The sequence below is a fragment of the Balearica regulorum genome, chromosome 5, assembly GCF_011004875.1.
Source record: "Balearica regulorum gibbericeps isolate bBalReg1 chromosome 5, bBalReg1.pri, whole genome shotgun sequence".
Taxonomy (NCBI): Eukaryota; Metazoa; Chordata; class Aves; order Gruiformes; family Gruidae; genus Balearica; species Balearica regulorum.
In genome coordinates this window covers 52,046,563-52,062,293 of record NC_046188.1, presented here as the reverse complement: position 1 = coordinate 52,062,293, position 15,731 = coordinate 52,046,563, and the positions used below count along the sequence as shown (strand labels likewise).

Here is a 15,731-nt window from a genome sequence, read left to right as displayed (position 1 = left end):
TTTGTTTTTTTTAACAGCAGCATATTTGTAACATGTGACCAAACACACCAACAAAAGCAGCCACAAACAAACTCACTGGGGGAGCAGAGAGCTGCAGGTGAGGTAAGACTCAACTGAACACAACCCACCAGTAGTTTGCAGGAAAGAATTTACCATATACATCAATTGTTGTTCCGTAACAACCATTCCATGCAAGCATTCTTTACATTTCCATGCCCCCAGAGAAAAGAAGACAGTTCGATTCCTGTTCTAATCATTTATTTAATCTTAATATGGTCTTCTGATGAATATAGTCTAATATATAGTCTTCTATATGAAAATTTTCCACTTAATTTGACAGAACTTTGTTTTATACAAATAAGACAATCACCATAAATGTTACATACTGGAGTGTAGGTCAAGAATGAACATATGCTACCTGTTTTGCTATGCAGTTATTTTCACATGTCAATGCATTAAAATACTGTACTTAATAACACTGTTTACTGCAGAAATCACTTTGTCTGCTTGACAGGATACATCACTTTGGTAAGTTAACCATCATTCACAAATAATAATCAAGTATTTGTCCTTAATTTGTTCACTTTTCTGCTCATGGCTTCATTGAGTGACATTTAATACAAGCTTATGACTGTTCACACTAACACAGTCAGCACTGAAAAGACACTTTCCCTTACCCCCTTCCTTCCCACATTAATGCACATTTTAACAAAGTTTGAACCAAAGCATAGTGAACTAGAGTAGTGCAGTGTTTCAAAGTGTCCCTTAATGAGGGCACAGAACATTTTTGGGGGACAGATATACACCAGGATTTGAAAAGCATTAATTAAAAGCTCCTCCCCGTCTTTGCTAAGACTCCCTTTAGTTCAGCACATCAGATTTGTAACGTGGCAGCCAACAGCATGGTTAAGATAACAGACTAATAGAGACATATGGCATCCAAAGGACAAAACATAAGGTAGTCCATCAGTATTTTGCCAACTGCCCAACCTGACTGCAGGAACTGCTCATGAAGATTTTCAAAGAATGTTTGTGATCAAAGTCTTGATTAGCTACTTGAAAGGCCACAAAAGGGCCAATTGTTCAAGAGAACTTTTGCAGAAAGACCAGGTCAAGAGCCAAGTTTTCAGTCATAACATCCATAGTTACCAGCCATTTCTGGAAAGACAAAAACCAAAAAATACCTCCCAAAAATCCACACACCACAGCCAAACCTTTGTTCCTCATTTTTCACTTGCATTCAAGTGCGATCACTAGCCTTCAACCAAACCAAATTATAATCACGCAGTTCCATCATTTAACTCAAATCACTGAAGAAAAAAAAGCAAGGCACACTTAATCTTGTGGAATCCTATCCCCTGCCTTGCACTGGGCAGCATGACAGAAGCCTCATTTAAATGCATTTTCAATGTCCTCACAACAACTCAAAACCTTATTTCATGGGCATACTTGGCTGTATGTGTTGTGAGACACCAGTTCCAGGTTTCCTTTAAATAACCTTAAGTAAAGCTTGATCTGAGGTTCACTTCATTAGCTGACTTGGTTCATCATGACCTGCAGCACTCACTGACAGCTGCCCAGTTTCTAACTGCACTGCCTCACCTGCTTTGTTTTAGCAGCCTTTGTTGCATCTCAAGGCTTGAGGAGTATGAGCCAAAGTTGTGTCCACTTACTTCTGAAAAGAGTTTGCTGATATAGAACAAGTTATAAGAGCTGAACTTGTTTAGGCCTTCTACTCTGTCTCAACACAAGTCTTCTACATAACATTGGATATTTTTACCACCACTGACAGATAGGAAACTGTTCAAATACCAGTTATTCAACCTCTTGTGTTTTAACATTACAGTACATTGGGGAAAAAAAAAAATATTGTTTAAAATGACATTTTCATCTAAAAGAGTGCATGCCTTACAGCCCTTCAAGGGCCCATTTCTTCCCACTTCTCCTTTTATACAATACTGGACTCTGCAGTTAGTTATATCACATCATTAGGACTATTACTTGCAAAGTCTGATGAGAAACAGAAAAAACACAGAACAGAATATTTAACTTCAGTTTGACTAACAATGAGCAAGCATGTAGTCATTCATCACCTACTAGAGAAGCTCACCTCATTATTTGAGATAAGCAGAAGGATTAAGAATAGCTTTTGTGTTCAATCCACTTCCCAAAGATCAGAAAACATAAAGATGTAGAGGATTACAAGATTAATACTTTAAGACTCTGGTCCTGTGGCATTTTTCAAATACAAAGATTGGCGACATGCAACTTAAATGTGCACTTGAATCAGATTCAAACACATCTTGGAATCTGCCCTTCCATCCAGGACAAGGCTTGCAGCAACGTCCAACTTCAAAGTTTTGACTGTACACTAACATCTGAATTAACCTTACTGAGCAGCATTACATTGGTTTCTTTCAGCTCAGAGCAGAGGGAGTACCTGTTAAAGGCACTAAGGCAGCATGTCACTAGCCATTTCCAGTTGAAATCCTTGGTTACCATGTCTAAATCAATTTCCCTTTAACAAAGTTTAAAAGCCTGACCTCTGCAAAAAAAACAAAGAACAAAGGAGCACAAGACAGCCTTTGCACCCTTTGTGTAACACCCTAAAATCCATTTTTAACGTAAAAAGTCACTTCCCTGTACTGCACATTTTATAGTCTTAATTTCAAACAAGGGTCAAGTCCTATTAAGGCAGGGAGCTGGTAATGGTTAACATTGCAGTACTCAGACAGTGATGTACAAGACATTTATTTGCAGTATGATGACAGTGATATAAATGGAAAACACAAGACTGACATGACTAATATTAAAACTGTTCTGACAGCAATTCACATAATCTCTGAGATACAGCTTCTTTACTTGTTCGTAGTGTGAGCCTATACATCTGAAAAAGAACATAAAAATATCATTTACTTTTTAAACACAGTTTGGCATTAAATGAATATATAGTCAACTAGTGAAAGCTGCCCGTTACCTCTTTTTTTGTTAGGTTTGGTAGGAAAAGACCTCAGGTTAAAATACTCCAAGGCAGCCAGCCACTGACTAGTAGAGCTTTTTCCAAACCATGGGCTGGAGTGCATCTTCAAACCCTTGTTGAGAGTTACCACTGTTCTGATAATTTTAGGCTCTAATAGTAAGGTGTTGTCTAAAGTTTGTAAGAGAAGTAAATGTTGCAGAAAAGTCTAAAGACTCTCTACCACCACTTCTTCAGAAAACAGGAGACTTACCACCCAAAACTTATTTTCAGTCCTCAGCTGACTTTGATAAGACCCCCATCAAAGTGCTTGAGGAAAAATATTCTTGTTCATTTGCTTATGTTTTCTCTTTTAGCCAATCATTCTTTTATTAACTTAAAATGGCAAAAGACATTCTATTTAATAAATGCACAAAACAGTAACATTAAATGTTTCCAACTTTCAAGAGACGATTATACTCCAAGGACAGTCTGGAATAATAAAATGATCTCTTCCAACAGGAAGGAGAACTGACATGAAGCAGCAGCTTACCAAACTGGGCTAGGACCAATTTCATTTCTTGGAGTCTGCAGTCACAACTAGCTATTGCAATAGTGATTTTAAATAAATAACTTAAGGAGTTTCAGATATACCCAGACATTTACTGCAAACAAGAACTTGTATTTAAGCTGTAGATACTTAAGCAGATACCTGTGCCTGGAGGTTGGGTTCAAGGCGCAGCAAGCATCCAATCTGAGTAGATTTTGTATGTATGATACCAGCACCAACAAAGTTAGCAGGATTGGGATCTACCTCCTCAAGTAGGGCTGATCCAAAGCCAATTATCTATGAAAGAAAACCAGAAGATTTAGATGTGAGGACAGTGGGACACCAATACCAAGTCTACCCAAGCCACCACCAACTAGGAAAACAAGTAGGAGACTAATTTTTAAGTGTTCAAGATGTTAAAGAATTATCCAATACCAATTACGACAAATTTTTGAAGTGACAGAGTGACTCTGATAATGAACTGTTCCTGAAAAAAAGGTTCTTCTCAAAGACAACTGAGGAACAAAAGTTACATTCAACATAAGTCTCTCCTGTTTTTGACAAAGCTATTCCTGTTTTACGCTAGTCACCTCTATTTTGACTAAAGCAGCCAGTTCTACAAGTCATCACTTGTTTTCTTTTCTAACTAGTAACTACAGTATAAATTAAGGCTTGAAGTATCTTCCAATTCAGTTTTAAGCACTGAGTTGGTGTTTTCGTAAATAGCTTCAAGTTTCCAGCTGCTACTGAAGACTGTATCTAATTCTATCCACACTGAGAAACAGTCCATTCAACCCCAGCACTGCCAAGGGTCTGTTAGACAACACGGACTTACACTTAACAGGATGATCCAATTGCCATTTAAACTAAGATGAACAAAGTTTCCTTTTACAACTATCCTTACACTACAAATTAAAAATACTACACTACTACCCACCTTTGCTTTTGTGATCTCTGCATCCATTGGGTGTTTTGCTTTAAAGATATTCTGTACCTCTTGTTTTGGACTGCAAGACAAGGAAAGATACATACATGGTATAACATGTGTATTACATGCAGCATTGTTCAATAGCAACTCATTATACTGTGAGAGAGTTTAACTCACAGGATTAAGTATGGGATGGGGCACTGCACCAGCTACATTCACAATATACCCTTTTTTTCTTTCCTTGGCCTACTATAGGAGCCCCAAGCCCAAGTATAGACAGAGTCTTACTTGCTCAGTTGCTTCCAACGCTGAAAAAAGTCTTGAGAAGACATCTCTGTCGGCTGGAAAAATTTATTCAGTGTGATGGGTAATTTTACCGAAAGATTTTGAAATGTTCCACCATACCTGCATATGGAGTAGAAAGAACACTGTGTATGCTGCACAGTGTCAGCAGTCTCTCAACCGAAATCAACCAAGCAATTGAGGATGAACATTAAGGTGCAATTGTTTATGATTAAAATCCATCAATTGCAGATAATGTTATTTCTAAGATAAATTTGTTTAATGGTGAATTAAAACTGTATTTGCTCTGCTTAGATAGCACATGAAAGTGAAATGGCAGAACTTCTAATAAGCATCTCTGTTTCAACATAGTAGTTATCCTTCTAGGTTGCACCCATCAAAGGGGTGAAAAATACATCCCTGTGAAAACATACCAGTATGAACCAGTTTGGACTAGAATAACAGAATGTAGCCCAGAAATCAGGATTTCCCAAAGGCTGATGTTGAGTGGACATAACAAGATTCTATTTTTGGCTGCATGCGTTTGCAATGTAAGCTGTTTGCAGAAGTGTTCTTGGTTTCCAGAAGGGAGAAGTTACCGCATATATTCGTGTCAAGATTTCTTAAGCAAACAGGAAGACTGCTGTTTTATATGGGTAGCAGAAAGAGAAGTCAGAGACATTTTATCAGTAGCTGCTTCTTGATTAGGGTGTGGTTGTGTTTTTTTTAAACCACATTGTTCCAAGTGGATTCCCTACCTTCCCTAGTAGCTTAAAGCTTTGTTAGATCAATTTTTCAAGTAAGTCTTGAAAGATGACCCAAGACAGCTTTACATGTCCATATTCTATGCTTCAGTCAGAGGACCAGGAGAAATCTAGTATCTTTCATCTAATTCACTCACTAGCCTTTGAATCCTGTGTTTTACCTGAATTGAATGTTCAGGATTGGAGCTTCCATAAAGTCTGAAACACATTCAATGTTCACCACCTGTTGAACCTGTGCACCTCCATCCACTGTGGGGTCAACAGGTTTTGTCTGAAGATTCAGGCATAAGAAGTGGTTAAGGAAACTGATCAATGAACTGATAACTTTAAAAACAAAGGCAAATCCTCCAATAAGCTACATGAGGAATTGGCATCATGTCCACTCATTCCCTATATGCTACTGAATATTCAAAGCCCAACTCTCGTACAGCAAAAAAATTTGGTTTTTTTTTTTATATTGACACACCCAAAAGCAATAACCCTCCCAATTCTCAGTTATTCATATATTCTTAAAGAAAGATGCTCTCAAAAGGGTATGAGGGTACAGACTTCACAATAAAAAAATACCAGACTATTTAATTTTGATGTGAACATTACATTGATGCTTTGAGTCAAACAAGCTTGATTACATAGTCTCCCAGAAATCCTAAATTTGCAATACCATACCAAACATTAAGAACAAACTATAAATTAAGAGGTTATTTTGAAATATCATCATCATCTTTATGCACATGTACTCTTCTACCTCAATCTCAAGTCTGAGGTTATCTGCTAACGCAGGACTTAAAGAACACCACATCTATACTCCAGCTACTCCATGACAGTGGAAAAAGCTAGAGTTACATTACATATATATTCAGCCTCATTTCTCCTTATTTCAACAGTAAAATGTGTACTTATAATCAGAGATATTATAAATGAGAGAATCTTCCATCTCTGCTCAAGACTTGTTTTTTCTACAAGAACTTTAGAAAGTTATCAGCAAGTTTCTCGTTTCTTCACATTCAAGGACACCGTGCCTTAATCCAGCAACTTTATTATAATTTTGTGCAACATAAAACACAAGACCCAAATAAGAACAGACACATGCAACTGCATTTAAGGATATTTGACTGTAGGTCATCTGAGCAGATTACAGTTGGAGTAAAATTCAAGAACTGTGTTGATGTCTTATTACCATAGAATATGAACATACGTCCTGGAAAGAATAAAAGACATCAGAATTTTAGGTATGTCACATGTAATCATATTGAACTACTTGTGCTTCAAGTATCTAATACATTGCCTTTCTTTAAAACAACTTTCAAAACCAAAGCATAACTTACATGGTATATCTTACCAAGATATTCACAGTTCAAAATGAAACAGATTAAAATGAGCCATCATACCTCTCCCACAGTAGCTGTCACACAGGCAGTTAAATAATCAGTGGAAGTCTTTCAGTTGCTGGAGAACATTACTTTACATAAAGAAGCTATTATGGTACCAAAAGTGATGCAGAAGGGGAGAAGCAAGCAATTCTAGTGCTTGCCTGGGTTCAATCCCAGCTCTTTCCTAGATGCTTTCTGTGTCTCATGCATTAATGTATTATGACAGACATGTCTGAAATATATTGTGTATCATATTATTACAATAAACTATATTGTAAAATATAAAAGTTGAGGAAAATGGTCCTTTATAACCGTGGCTGTACCAGCTTTACAACTTAACCACTTAACACTCCCATTTCATCTCAGCTACCAAAACAACCAAAAAAATTAAGGAAACAAGAACCTACACAGAAGCCAGGGACACACAAACAGTGAAGATCCTAAGACAGGCTAGACCTCAAGTCACATTTCCCTCTTAAGTAGCTGAAAAGTAAGTCCTATCCACAATATCGTGCTGGCATGGAGTTGATAATGCAGACAGCTAACCACTTGGCCTGAAAGTCTTACCTAGGTTCTGTCGAAATTCAGATTTCAACCCAATTTGTAGCAACTGATTTTCAAATAAGACTCCATTATTTTTACACACAAACCTAGGGAAAGAGAGGAAATACGTGTTTTAAAAATTGAGCCATATTAAACAATATTTAGAACCACAAAATTCAGGGTTTACACAGAGGATGAAGATTGTGGTTAACCTAGAGTGCATCAGTTTGAGAGGCCTTTGCAGAAAACTGCAGAATTAGAAAAGACAATTTTACAACCAGAATCACCACTTGCTGGACAATAAAAGAACTGAATTTTTTATTTGATAGGATGTCTGAGAAACTATGAAGGAAGCCACAATATGCTACACACACATACACACCCACACACACACACACAGAGAAGTCTATAAAGGACCAGGCAACAGACTAGGATTTTTCTTATTCATATTCTTGACAACTTCTGAAACTCTTTAGGCTGGTGCAGAATTGAAAAGTTTGAAGCTTTGACTGTTTAAAACCTGAAAGAAAAAAGAATCCCTTGTTTTATCAGTTCTGTATCACACAAGTAAACTGAGAGCTGTATTTTATCTTTTCTTTTTTTTCCATTTTAAGAGAGGAAGCCCATTCTGTAGTGATTTCAGTCCTTTCTATCACCCTTCACTTAAAAGCAGAAGAGGTGGTCAGCAAACATCAGCCTTGTGCATAAAAGGCTCTTACAACATAAGAGCCATAACTCCCAAATATCAGTACTTTTGACAATTTACTCTTATGTTTTTCCTTTATTTGTGAATAGTTGCAAAACTTCATATACTGGTATTGCCGCATTGTAGAGCGGTGTGTGATAGCACTGACTCGTAAAGACAGCTCTAACCTGTGTATTCATGAGCTTGTCATGAAATCCACAGCATCTACAGAAGTGTTCTAGTCACAAGCCTGACAGTACACGTTTCTCTAGTTTTGCTGGTATTAAGTTAATGCACAATATAGTTTTGCTTTATAATTATATTCTGGAAGTTGCCCAGCCTTGCAAGGTTTTAGTATTGCTTACTTGTGAAAAAGCTCATCAGCATCATGCACAGTATCAGCTGGTTCCTCAGAAACTACCTCAGATGAAGCCAGGTCAGGGCTAGTTCAGGCAGCACAAAGGAAGAAAGGCAGTAGCGACAGAGATAGCAGGAGTTAGTAAAGACAGCTTAGTGCTTAGTTATTTCTTCTACCTCCTTCCTCAAAAATGGTACTGTTGAGTTTAATGCATGAAAAATTTATTAGCTGCCCTACCTCAGTACACCTATAAAGGTTTTAGGCATTAGGCAATGTTTTCCCCCACTTCTCTCCCCCACCCCACCCCTCCCTGATTGTTAGGAACCAGCAATTCTTCCCAAAGACAGGAGACAGCTGAAGGCGTTCAGTAGCTTAAATTTATACCTCTTAAAGAACCAAGTCCTTTTAGGTGTTTAATTGTGACAGCAAAAGAGTTTTAGTTCAAAACCAGAAATGTAGATGTATATTAACAACTATAAGTGTGCACTTTGAAGCAGAGACCTCATCAACCTTCGTGGCACTTCTAACTAGAGCTGCACAATCAGTTCTTAAAAAACACATAAATATTAAGTGTAGAAGAAGAATATATGGGCACACAGAGAATGACTTACCCAAGTAACAGATTAGAAACAAAAGTGACAACAGCACTAGAGAGGCAGGAAACTGTAAAAGGCAACTTCTCAGTATCATTAGAAAAGCATTTCATCATCTACACAGATCAAAGTGTCGGGCAATGCTATACTTTTTCTGCAGAAAACTCTTTTTAAGGTAACTTTTGCTTGTGAAGCTACTAGTATTGTTTGGGTTTTTTCCCCCACTTTTAAAAAAAAAGCTCTAACAAGCTTGTGTAGCTTCTTAAATCTTGGTATTGTGTAGCATCACTAAATATCACTTAACACCTTCCAAGAGAAACACAGGATCAAGTATTAATCACTGCAGACCTGCAACAATGCATTGCCTAGTAGAAATTTTTTATGGAAGTCTCAATGATCCAGGCAGATTAGTTTCCCTAATTATATCTTTTAAATCAAGATGCATTGCAAATTTTCATGACACCATTCAAAATTTGGTCTTTGACACTAGTAACACGTTCTTTGGCCAATGAGACAACCGATTTTTAAAGGCATTCTCTGATCTTATGCTATTTCCAAAATTTTAGCAGAATAAGATTTGAGTGTAGCCACAGTAGCTTTTAATATTTGAGAGATTAATAACACATTGCACTTACACTACACTTTGCAATGTAATTAGGAATCCCCTTAAAAAAAAAGCACTTGTTTTTTTCCCCCCTTTTCACACCTGTTTGTCAGACAGTAGCACAACAATTTAAGAATATCTTGACATTCTGACAGCAAGTATCTCTGGGTATAATCCATCTCACTGTTCCACTATCAGCTTGCCATAAGTGGAGAAACACAAGAATACTTTATGGAAATAAGAATAAACATATTCATATCAGGCCAGATAACTCTCAAATTCAAGAGGTATTGAGATGCATAAGAAGCTTAGTTTAACAAAGAAGCAAAACCAGCATGAAAACTAGGCTAATATCCTCATGTTGATTACTACAGACTCAGTTTTCCCATCAGCAGAGGAAGGTATTCAATAAAGATAGCACATCCAGCATAGAGTTCAAGAACACCTCTCTCGGTGCACAACTACCACCCAGGAATACATTCAATAAGCTGGAACAAAACCAGAAGTTATTGTTTGTATTATTTTCCTCTAATCTTGTTTTAACAGACAAATTCTTTTTCAGATTCCTTACAGGGTGACTTAATTACCTCGCAAAGTTGTCATCAGAACCAGGAGCAAGAGGTGCAACAGCAGAAGCTGAATCTGAAAATACATCCACCAGCAGGCTACCACTAGAGGACGGTGGGGGAGCTGAATTGGTGAGAGGGGCAGCACCCAGACCCAGCAGATCCGCAGATGGAGAAGGAGTAGACTAGGAAAGACAAGACACTTTGGTGTTATACTACAGCAAAACTAAAACAAAAGGTATGTCTCTTGTGTAGACAGCTAAGCTACAGCAAAGCGCCTCTCCCCACCCCAAATCAAGCTTTGAATGGATGGATGTAGGAGGTTTCATGAATGCAGTTGTCCCCTTACATTTCAACTTAAGGTCATTTACAGATGTAGTTTTCTTTTTTCCTTTGAAGAGAGAGTTATGTCCATCTAACTGCCAAATAAAAAAACCAAAATTCATCTGTCTAAAATCTTATTCTGCAGAAGAAAGATGACAAGATGTCCCCCCGCCATCTCTTAGTTTCAAGGGAAATTAAGTATTGTAGGGAATAAAACTCAAATGTATTGCTTTCCTTTCATGAAGGATCCAGCAAGGCAGGCAGTGGCTTTTACACAAACTTAAATTAAAACATTACTTTAAAATTGACTTTCAGTTTAGTCCTGGGTTTTTGAAGCTTGGCAAACCTTAGAAACAATGTAAAACCTAACCAGCAAAAAAGCAGAGCCTGTTGTTAGTTCAAGTTGCAAACACTAAAGGTAGAGGTAAGTTCTTTATTTTTTTGCCCCTCAAATAGAACAAATCAAGTAGCCAGGACACAGAATCACACACAGAGGCCACACAGATGTGCCCAAGTCACACCAAGAACAAAGTAAAGACCGTTAAACAAAACATTCACATATTAGACATTAGCAGCCTATGATACACCAGATAGGAAGATGAGTCATGAGATGCATTTGGATTGAATCTGAAATTTTGTTTTTGTAAGCCAATTCAAGTTATCATATAGTCCAAAGACTTAATTTGATGAAGTATAACAAAGAGTTCCCTAGCAAAAAATTTTCAGAAGCCAATTGGTAAGAACTACAGAAAACAAACAATTGAACTCCAATTTGGAACATATTCTGGGCATCTAAGCCAAGGTCACGCCAAAGCCACTGATGAAGGTACCATAGTAGAGTTTCTTATATAGCTACAATCCATAAAGGGAAGCTCATAATTTTAACTACCAATCACCCCAGTCAATTTGGCATGCAAAGATTTGGCAACTTCTGCTGAAAAGGTATTTCTGTCCATTCACAGATGCTGCACTTGGAACATTACTCTTACATATTGAGTAACTACGAGTTAAAGAATTATGCTTTAACAAACTGGGCAGGGAGTGTGCTACAATATTTCTTCCTCTTAGGTAGTCTACTACTAAATCTCAAATGTAATTACAAATTATGCTAGTCATTAAAACCAGAAACAAGTATTACGTTATGGGAACGATTCATCCTACCAGTTTTAATTGGCAATAAAATGAGAAGTTTCAGCTCAGAAAAAACAAGATGGTGGCCTTGTCTACCATAACCAAACTCAAATAGTACCATCAAACAGACAGTAACAACATAATAGTGATGTAAGGACATCTATGTTAAAGTCAAGTGTCATCCACTTCTAGTAAAAACAGTAACAAACTGAAACAAGATGCAAAATATCTACCATGTTAGACAAAGCAGAAGAACAGCTAAAACTTTGACATTCAAGTTATTCCTTTTTAATACATTTATGTTCTCATCTTTACTGCAATTTCACCAGCAAGGAAATTCCTATTTCTAAGTTTACAGCAATATTTTTCAAAGTAACAATGTAAAAAGGATTTTTTTAGTCTGCAGACAGTTTGTCCCCATGTACATAAGATTTCCAAAGGAAAACTGCATCCAAGCATGTGGTGGGGGGAAAAGTTTCTCTATGTTCCCCTGCTACTTTATAGCAAACACCTATAGTCTTAAGTTTGAGATGAGAAGTTTTAAACCCTTAAAAAGCTATTTGAATGAAACCGTTCTTTTCTTACTAGTACGCCATGTAAATTAGTGAAATAACAGCTTTTAAACTCACAACAGCACTGGCATTAACAGAAGCCGGTTCAGCACTTCCATTCATATCAGAGCTCCTCTCCTTTTTGATCTCTTCCAGGTCAGTAACGGTGCCTGGGCCTTTCTTCTTCTTGAGTTTAGCCAAAATAGAAGATTCCCTCTCTGGAAAGGGAGGCATTTCTTCCAGCACTGTAGCCTTGTCACAGAAAAAAAAAAAAGTGTATTAAACTTACAGAAAAAGACAAACCAGTTTCTGAGTCTTTGAAGAGAAGCAGAAGTCATTATCCACACAAAAAACAACAGTTTATTGTGCAGTGATTGAGTAGACTTGCTTTAAAACAAAAAGTTATTTAAAACTTTCTGAAGTCCTCCAAAGCAGTTGTTAAAGAGAACAGTAGTATATATTCTCTGGCACAGAAAAATTTTTTAAAATTAAAAAACTAAAAAAGATGAGGAAAATTTAAATGGGGAAAATTGTTTTTTAAATAAAAATTTTAAAATCCAAAATCCAATTTTAAAAGTCAAAATACAATTTTTTTTAAAATTCAAAACAAAATTAATTTTAAAATTAATTTTAAAAAATAGAAAATAGAAAAAAGAAATTATAAATTTTATTTTTATATATATATAAAAATAGCTCACAGCAGACCTAGTGGTCCTCAAGTCAGACCTAAACATTTATTAGCTGTCAAGACTTAAGCATGCCATGCTCTGGCCAGACTTCAGAGTATCAGGTTACAACACTGAATTTCTAGAGAAAAAAAACCAACCACAATTCAGCGCAATTACCTGCACAGTTTCCTGCCCATCATCAAGTCAGTCCTGTACTATACCAGCTTTCACTTGCTTCTCAGCTCTAGATTAGCATGCTTTAACTGTCATTTGTCCTACTAAAGCAATAACAACTTTGATCTTAGTTCTAAATTAAAGATGATTGCAGCTGAATTAGGCAGACTAAAAGAATCAGTGCCCACATCATCAATGTGGGACAATCCCACATTAAGATTTCTGAGCAATCAGGTAAGGTTTAGTGGAGATTCCTTATTGACAGAAGACACAGCTGTAGAGTTCTGCATAATAACAAAAAAAATCTTTATACCTACCAGTATATCAGTACTGGCAATAGTACTGAGCCTCAAATACTCAACAGCTCTCTGCTGCAGCTCAACATCAGCATTCTTTAGCTGACTGTCACTGCGTAATACATCTTGAATTGTAGTTTTGATTTCTGGAAACAGGTTCACAAACTTGATGTAGGTAGACAGAAGCAGAGCTCGGGTAGGAACACTGCACAGATGAAACTTGGAATGTAGCAAGTTGAACTGGATGAGGGGACTTAAAAGAAGGAAGAAAAATATTTGGGTTTTGTAGACATGATTAATTCCTACTGCATTACTAGCAAGATCTGAATAATTTGTTGACTGGCCTTTAGGAATATTAAATAGACATTAGATTCTTTACAGAAAGTGTTACTACTTCAGCATTTTGGAAGGTGTTTTACCTTGATCTTGGATCACCTGCTATCAGATTTCCAAATTCTCCCAAGATGTAGCCACCTACTTTTACAAGATTCTCATGGCATGCTGGAGCTTGAAGGGCCTGTAAGACACATTAATAGTCATTGATCTGTACTGTATCAAAAAAGATCTTTTCTGTCATTTCTATGTCCAGTTTCCTAGTCTACTTCTCTGTAAGAGCAGACCATAGGTCTACGCATTATAGAACACTTACAAGAAAAGCATGCTAGGTGGTATGACTTTATGATTCTTCTAAGTAATACTTGCTTAAGAGCACTCTTAGGCCCATCAAGCAGCTGTATCTGTCCTCAGAAGTCCACAGTGCTGCTAAGGTTTCTCCTTAGATCTTTAGGGGTGTCAGAAGGATGTTAATATACTTAATTTAAACCTTGCAAGAATGTGCTGAAGCTGTCCAAGATAAAAATATTGTCTTTATTGAGTATGAAGAAACACACAGCAGGGATGAGTTTCGAAAGTCAGCTTAAACATTCAGGAAAGGAAATAAAAAGAGTGGAACCCTCATATGAAGAATCCAAAGTCAGAGTCCAAAGTCAGAGCAATGAGGCCAGACATATGGAAGTGTTCTCATTTAATAGTTCAAATTCCAGTTTTATCAGATTCTGAACAGAAGCAATATGCTTCCAGAAGGATCATCAAGTTATCATTTTGAGTGTTTTGGATTCCTGCATGCAGAAAACTTTACTCCACTTCAGTAGTTTTCCAGGTACTGTAATTTCCTTGCTAAGCCATGCACATTCAATGCCACCCACCAAAACAACAGAAAACCCCACCATAACTCATCCTGCCCTCCCTCAGTAAAACCAGAACAGTACCAGGTGTATTCTACGTTACTTAAATTGATGAGAAGCTTCTCTGGCTTAGTACAGTCTCTGGCTATGAAAAAATCTATGATGCCAATTTTACAGAAAGCTTCAGCAGTGTTTTGTTGAAATATTCAGGATCATATTTTTCCTCCTCCCTAACATGGGGAAGCACATAGACCTGCTAGATCATGTAGCGTTTACTTAATTCCTACCTCATTTTGAAAGGGAATTGAAAACAGTTATTCTCACCTCAAAAACAGTCTTTGCTGCATACCCTTGAACATCATCCCTGTTGATGACAATCTGAATAACTCGATACCACACTTCTTCACTGACATAGTCACCAGCAATACGAATCAGATTCAGGATTGTATCCACATACCAGGTATAATCCACTGCATACTTCTCAGCTAGAATTGCAACTTTCAGAACCTGAACACACATAAAAGAATGAAGAAGTTTGACTACCTTCTCCTGTAAGCTCTGTATCAAGATTCACTTTCATATACACCTAGCGATACCCCATGGTAGCCCAGAAGCCTCAGTTAGAGATGCGTCGGCTTGCTCACTTGCTCCCACAGCTAAGGTGAACGATGAATATTGAAATTCTGTACCAGAACACACCAGTTGCCAGGTACATAATGCTTTCCCCATCATGCATTTATGTTGCATCTGTGGCTTTTCAACTGTGTACCTAAGTGATCAAGAGCAATTTATCAAACTTTTTTTTTTTTTGCCATAAAAACACTATCTAAACCATCACCAAGACAGGACCAAGTAGGATATCAGAGACCTCAAAAAACCCCACCACACCAAAAAAAACAGAAAAAATGGAAACTCAAGCTAGCAGAGATAGATCAGACTCATGAAAATATAGCTGACTTTCAGGTCATACTAAAATACCTATATCCTGAAGCAAACAATCAGCATGGGAAGAGACCTCCACGTAATTTATCAGTTACGTTTATACTGACCTATTCTTTTAGGAGTAGCAAGTTTAGTAAATTAACATACAGAATGAAATTCACATTATCTGATTAGTCAGGGTAGATTGCCAACAGCAACAAGACAGTACAAGAGGTAATAAACTAACACTGTATTCTATGTTAACGTCTCCAATCAAGGAAAT

At 37.1% G+C, this 15,731-nt stretch overlaps 1 protein-coding gene across 5 annotated transcripts in view; it reads right to left on the bottom strand.

Annotated features, from left to right (window-relative positions):
* Positions 1 to 241: 241 nt before the first annotated feature.
* AP2A2 (adaptor related protein complex 2 subunit alpha 2) overlaps positions 242 to 15,731 on the bottom strand; it is a 48,977-nt gene continuing 33,487 nt past the window's right edge. For 2 of the 5 annotated variants that reach the window (XM_075754888.1, XM_075754890.1), the window contains exons 11-23: positions 14,852 to 15,034; positions 13,763 to 13,860; positions 13,365 to 13,596; positions 12,284 to 12,457; positions 10,221 to 10,384; positions 8,444 to 8,521; positions 7,418 to 7,500; positions 6,589 to 6,678; positions 5,642 to 5,765; positions 4,723 to 4,839; positions 4,444 to 4,513; positions 3,669 to 3,803; positions 242 to 2,887 (exon numbers count right to left, since the gene is read on the bottom strand). In XM_075754888.1, coding sequence (XP_075611003.1) covers positions 2,810 to 2,887; positions 3,669 to 3,803; positions 4,444 to 4,513; positions 4,723 to 4,839; positions 5,642 to 5,765; positions 6,589 to 6,678; positions 7,418 to 7,500; positions 8,444 to 8,521; positions 10,221 to 10,384; positions 12,284 to 12,457; positions 13,365 to 13,596; positions 13,763 to 13,860; positions 14,852 to 15,034 — 1,626 coding nt within the window. In that variant the 3' untranslated portion in view covers positions 242 to 2,809. Of the gene's footprint in view, positions 2,888 to 3,668; positions 3,804 to 4,443; positions 4,514 to 4,722; positions 4,840 to 5,641; positions 5,776 to 6,588; positions 6,679 to 7,417; positions 7,501 to 8,443; positions 8,522 to 10,220; positions 10,385 to 12,283; positions 12,458 to 13,364; positions 13,597 to 13,762; positions 13,861 to 14,851; positions 15,035 to 15,731 lie in introns of all 5 variants that reach the window. The other 3 variants (XM_075754893.1, XM_075754892.1, XM_075754889.1) reach the window with 2 other exon arrangements.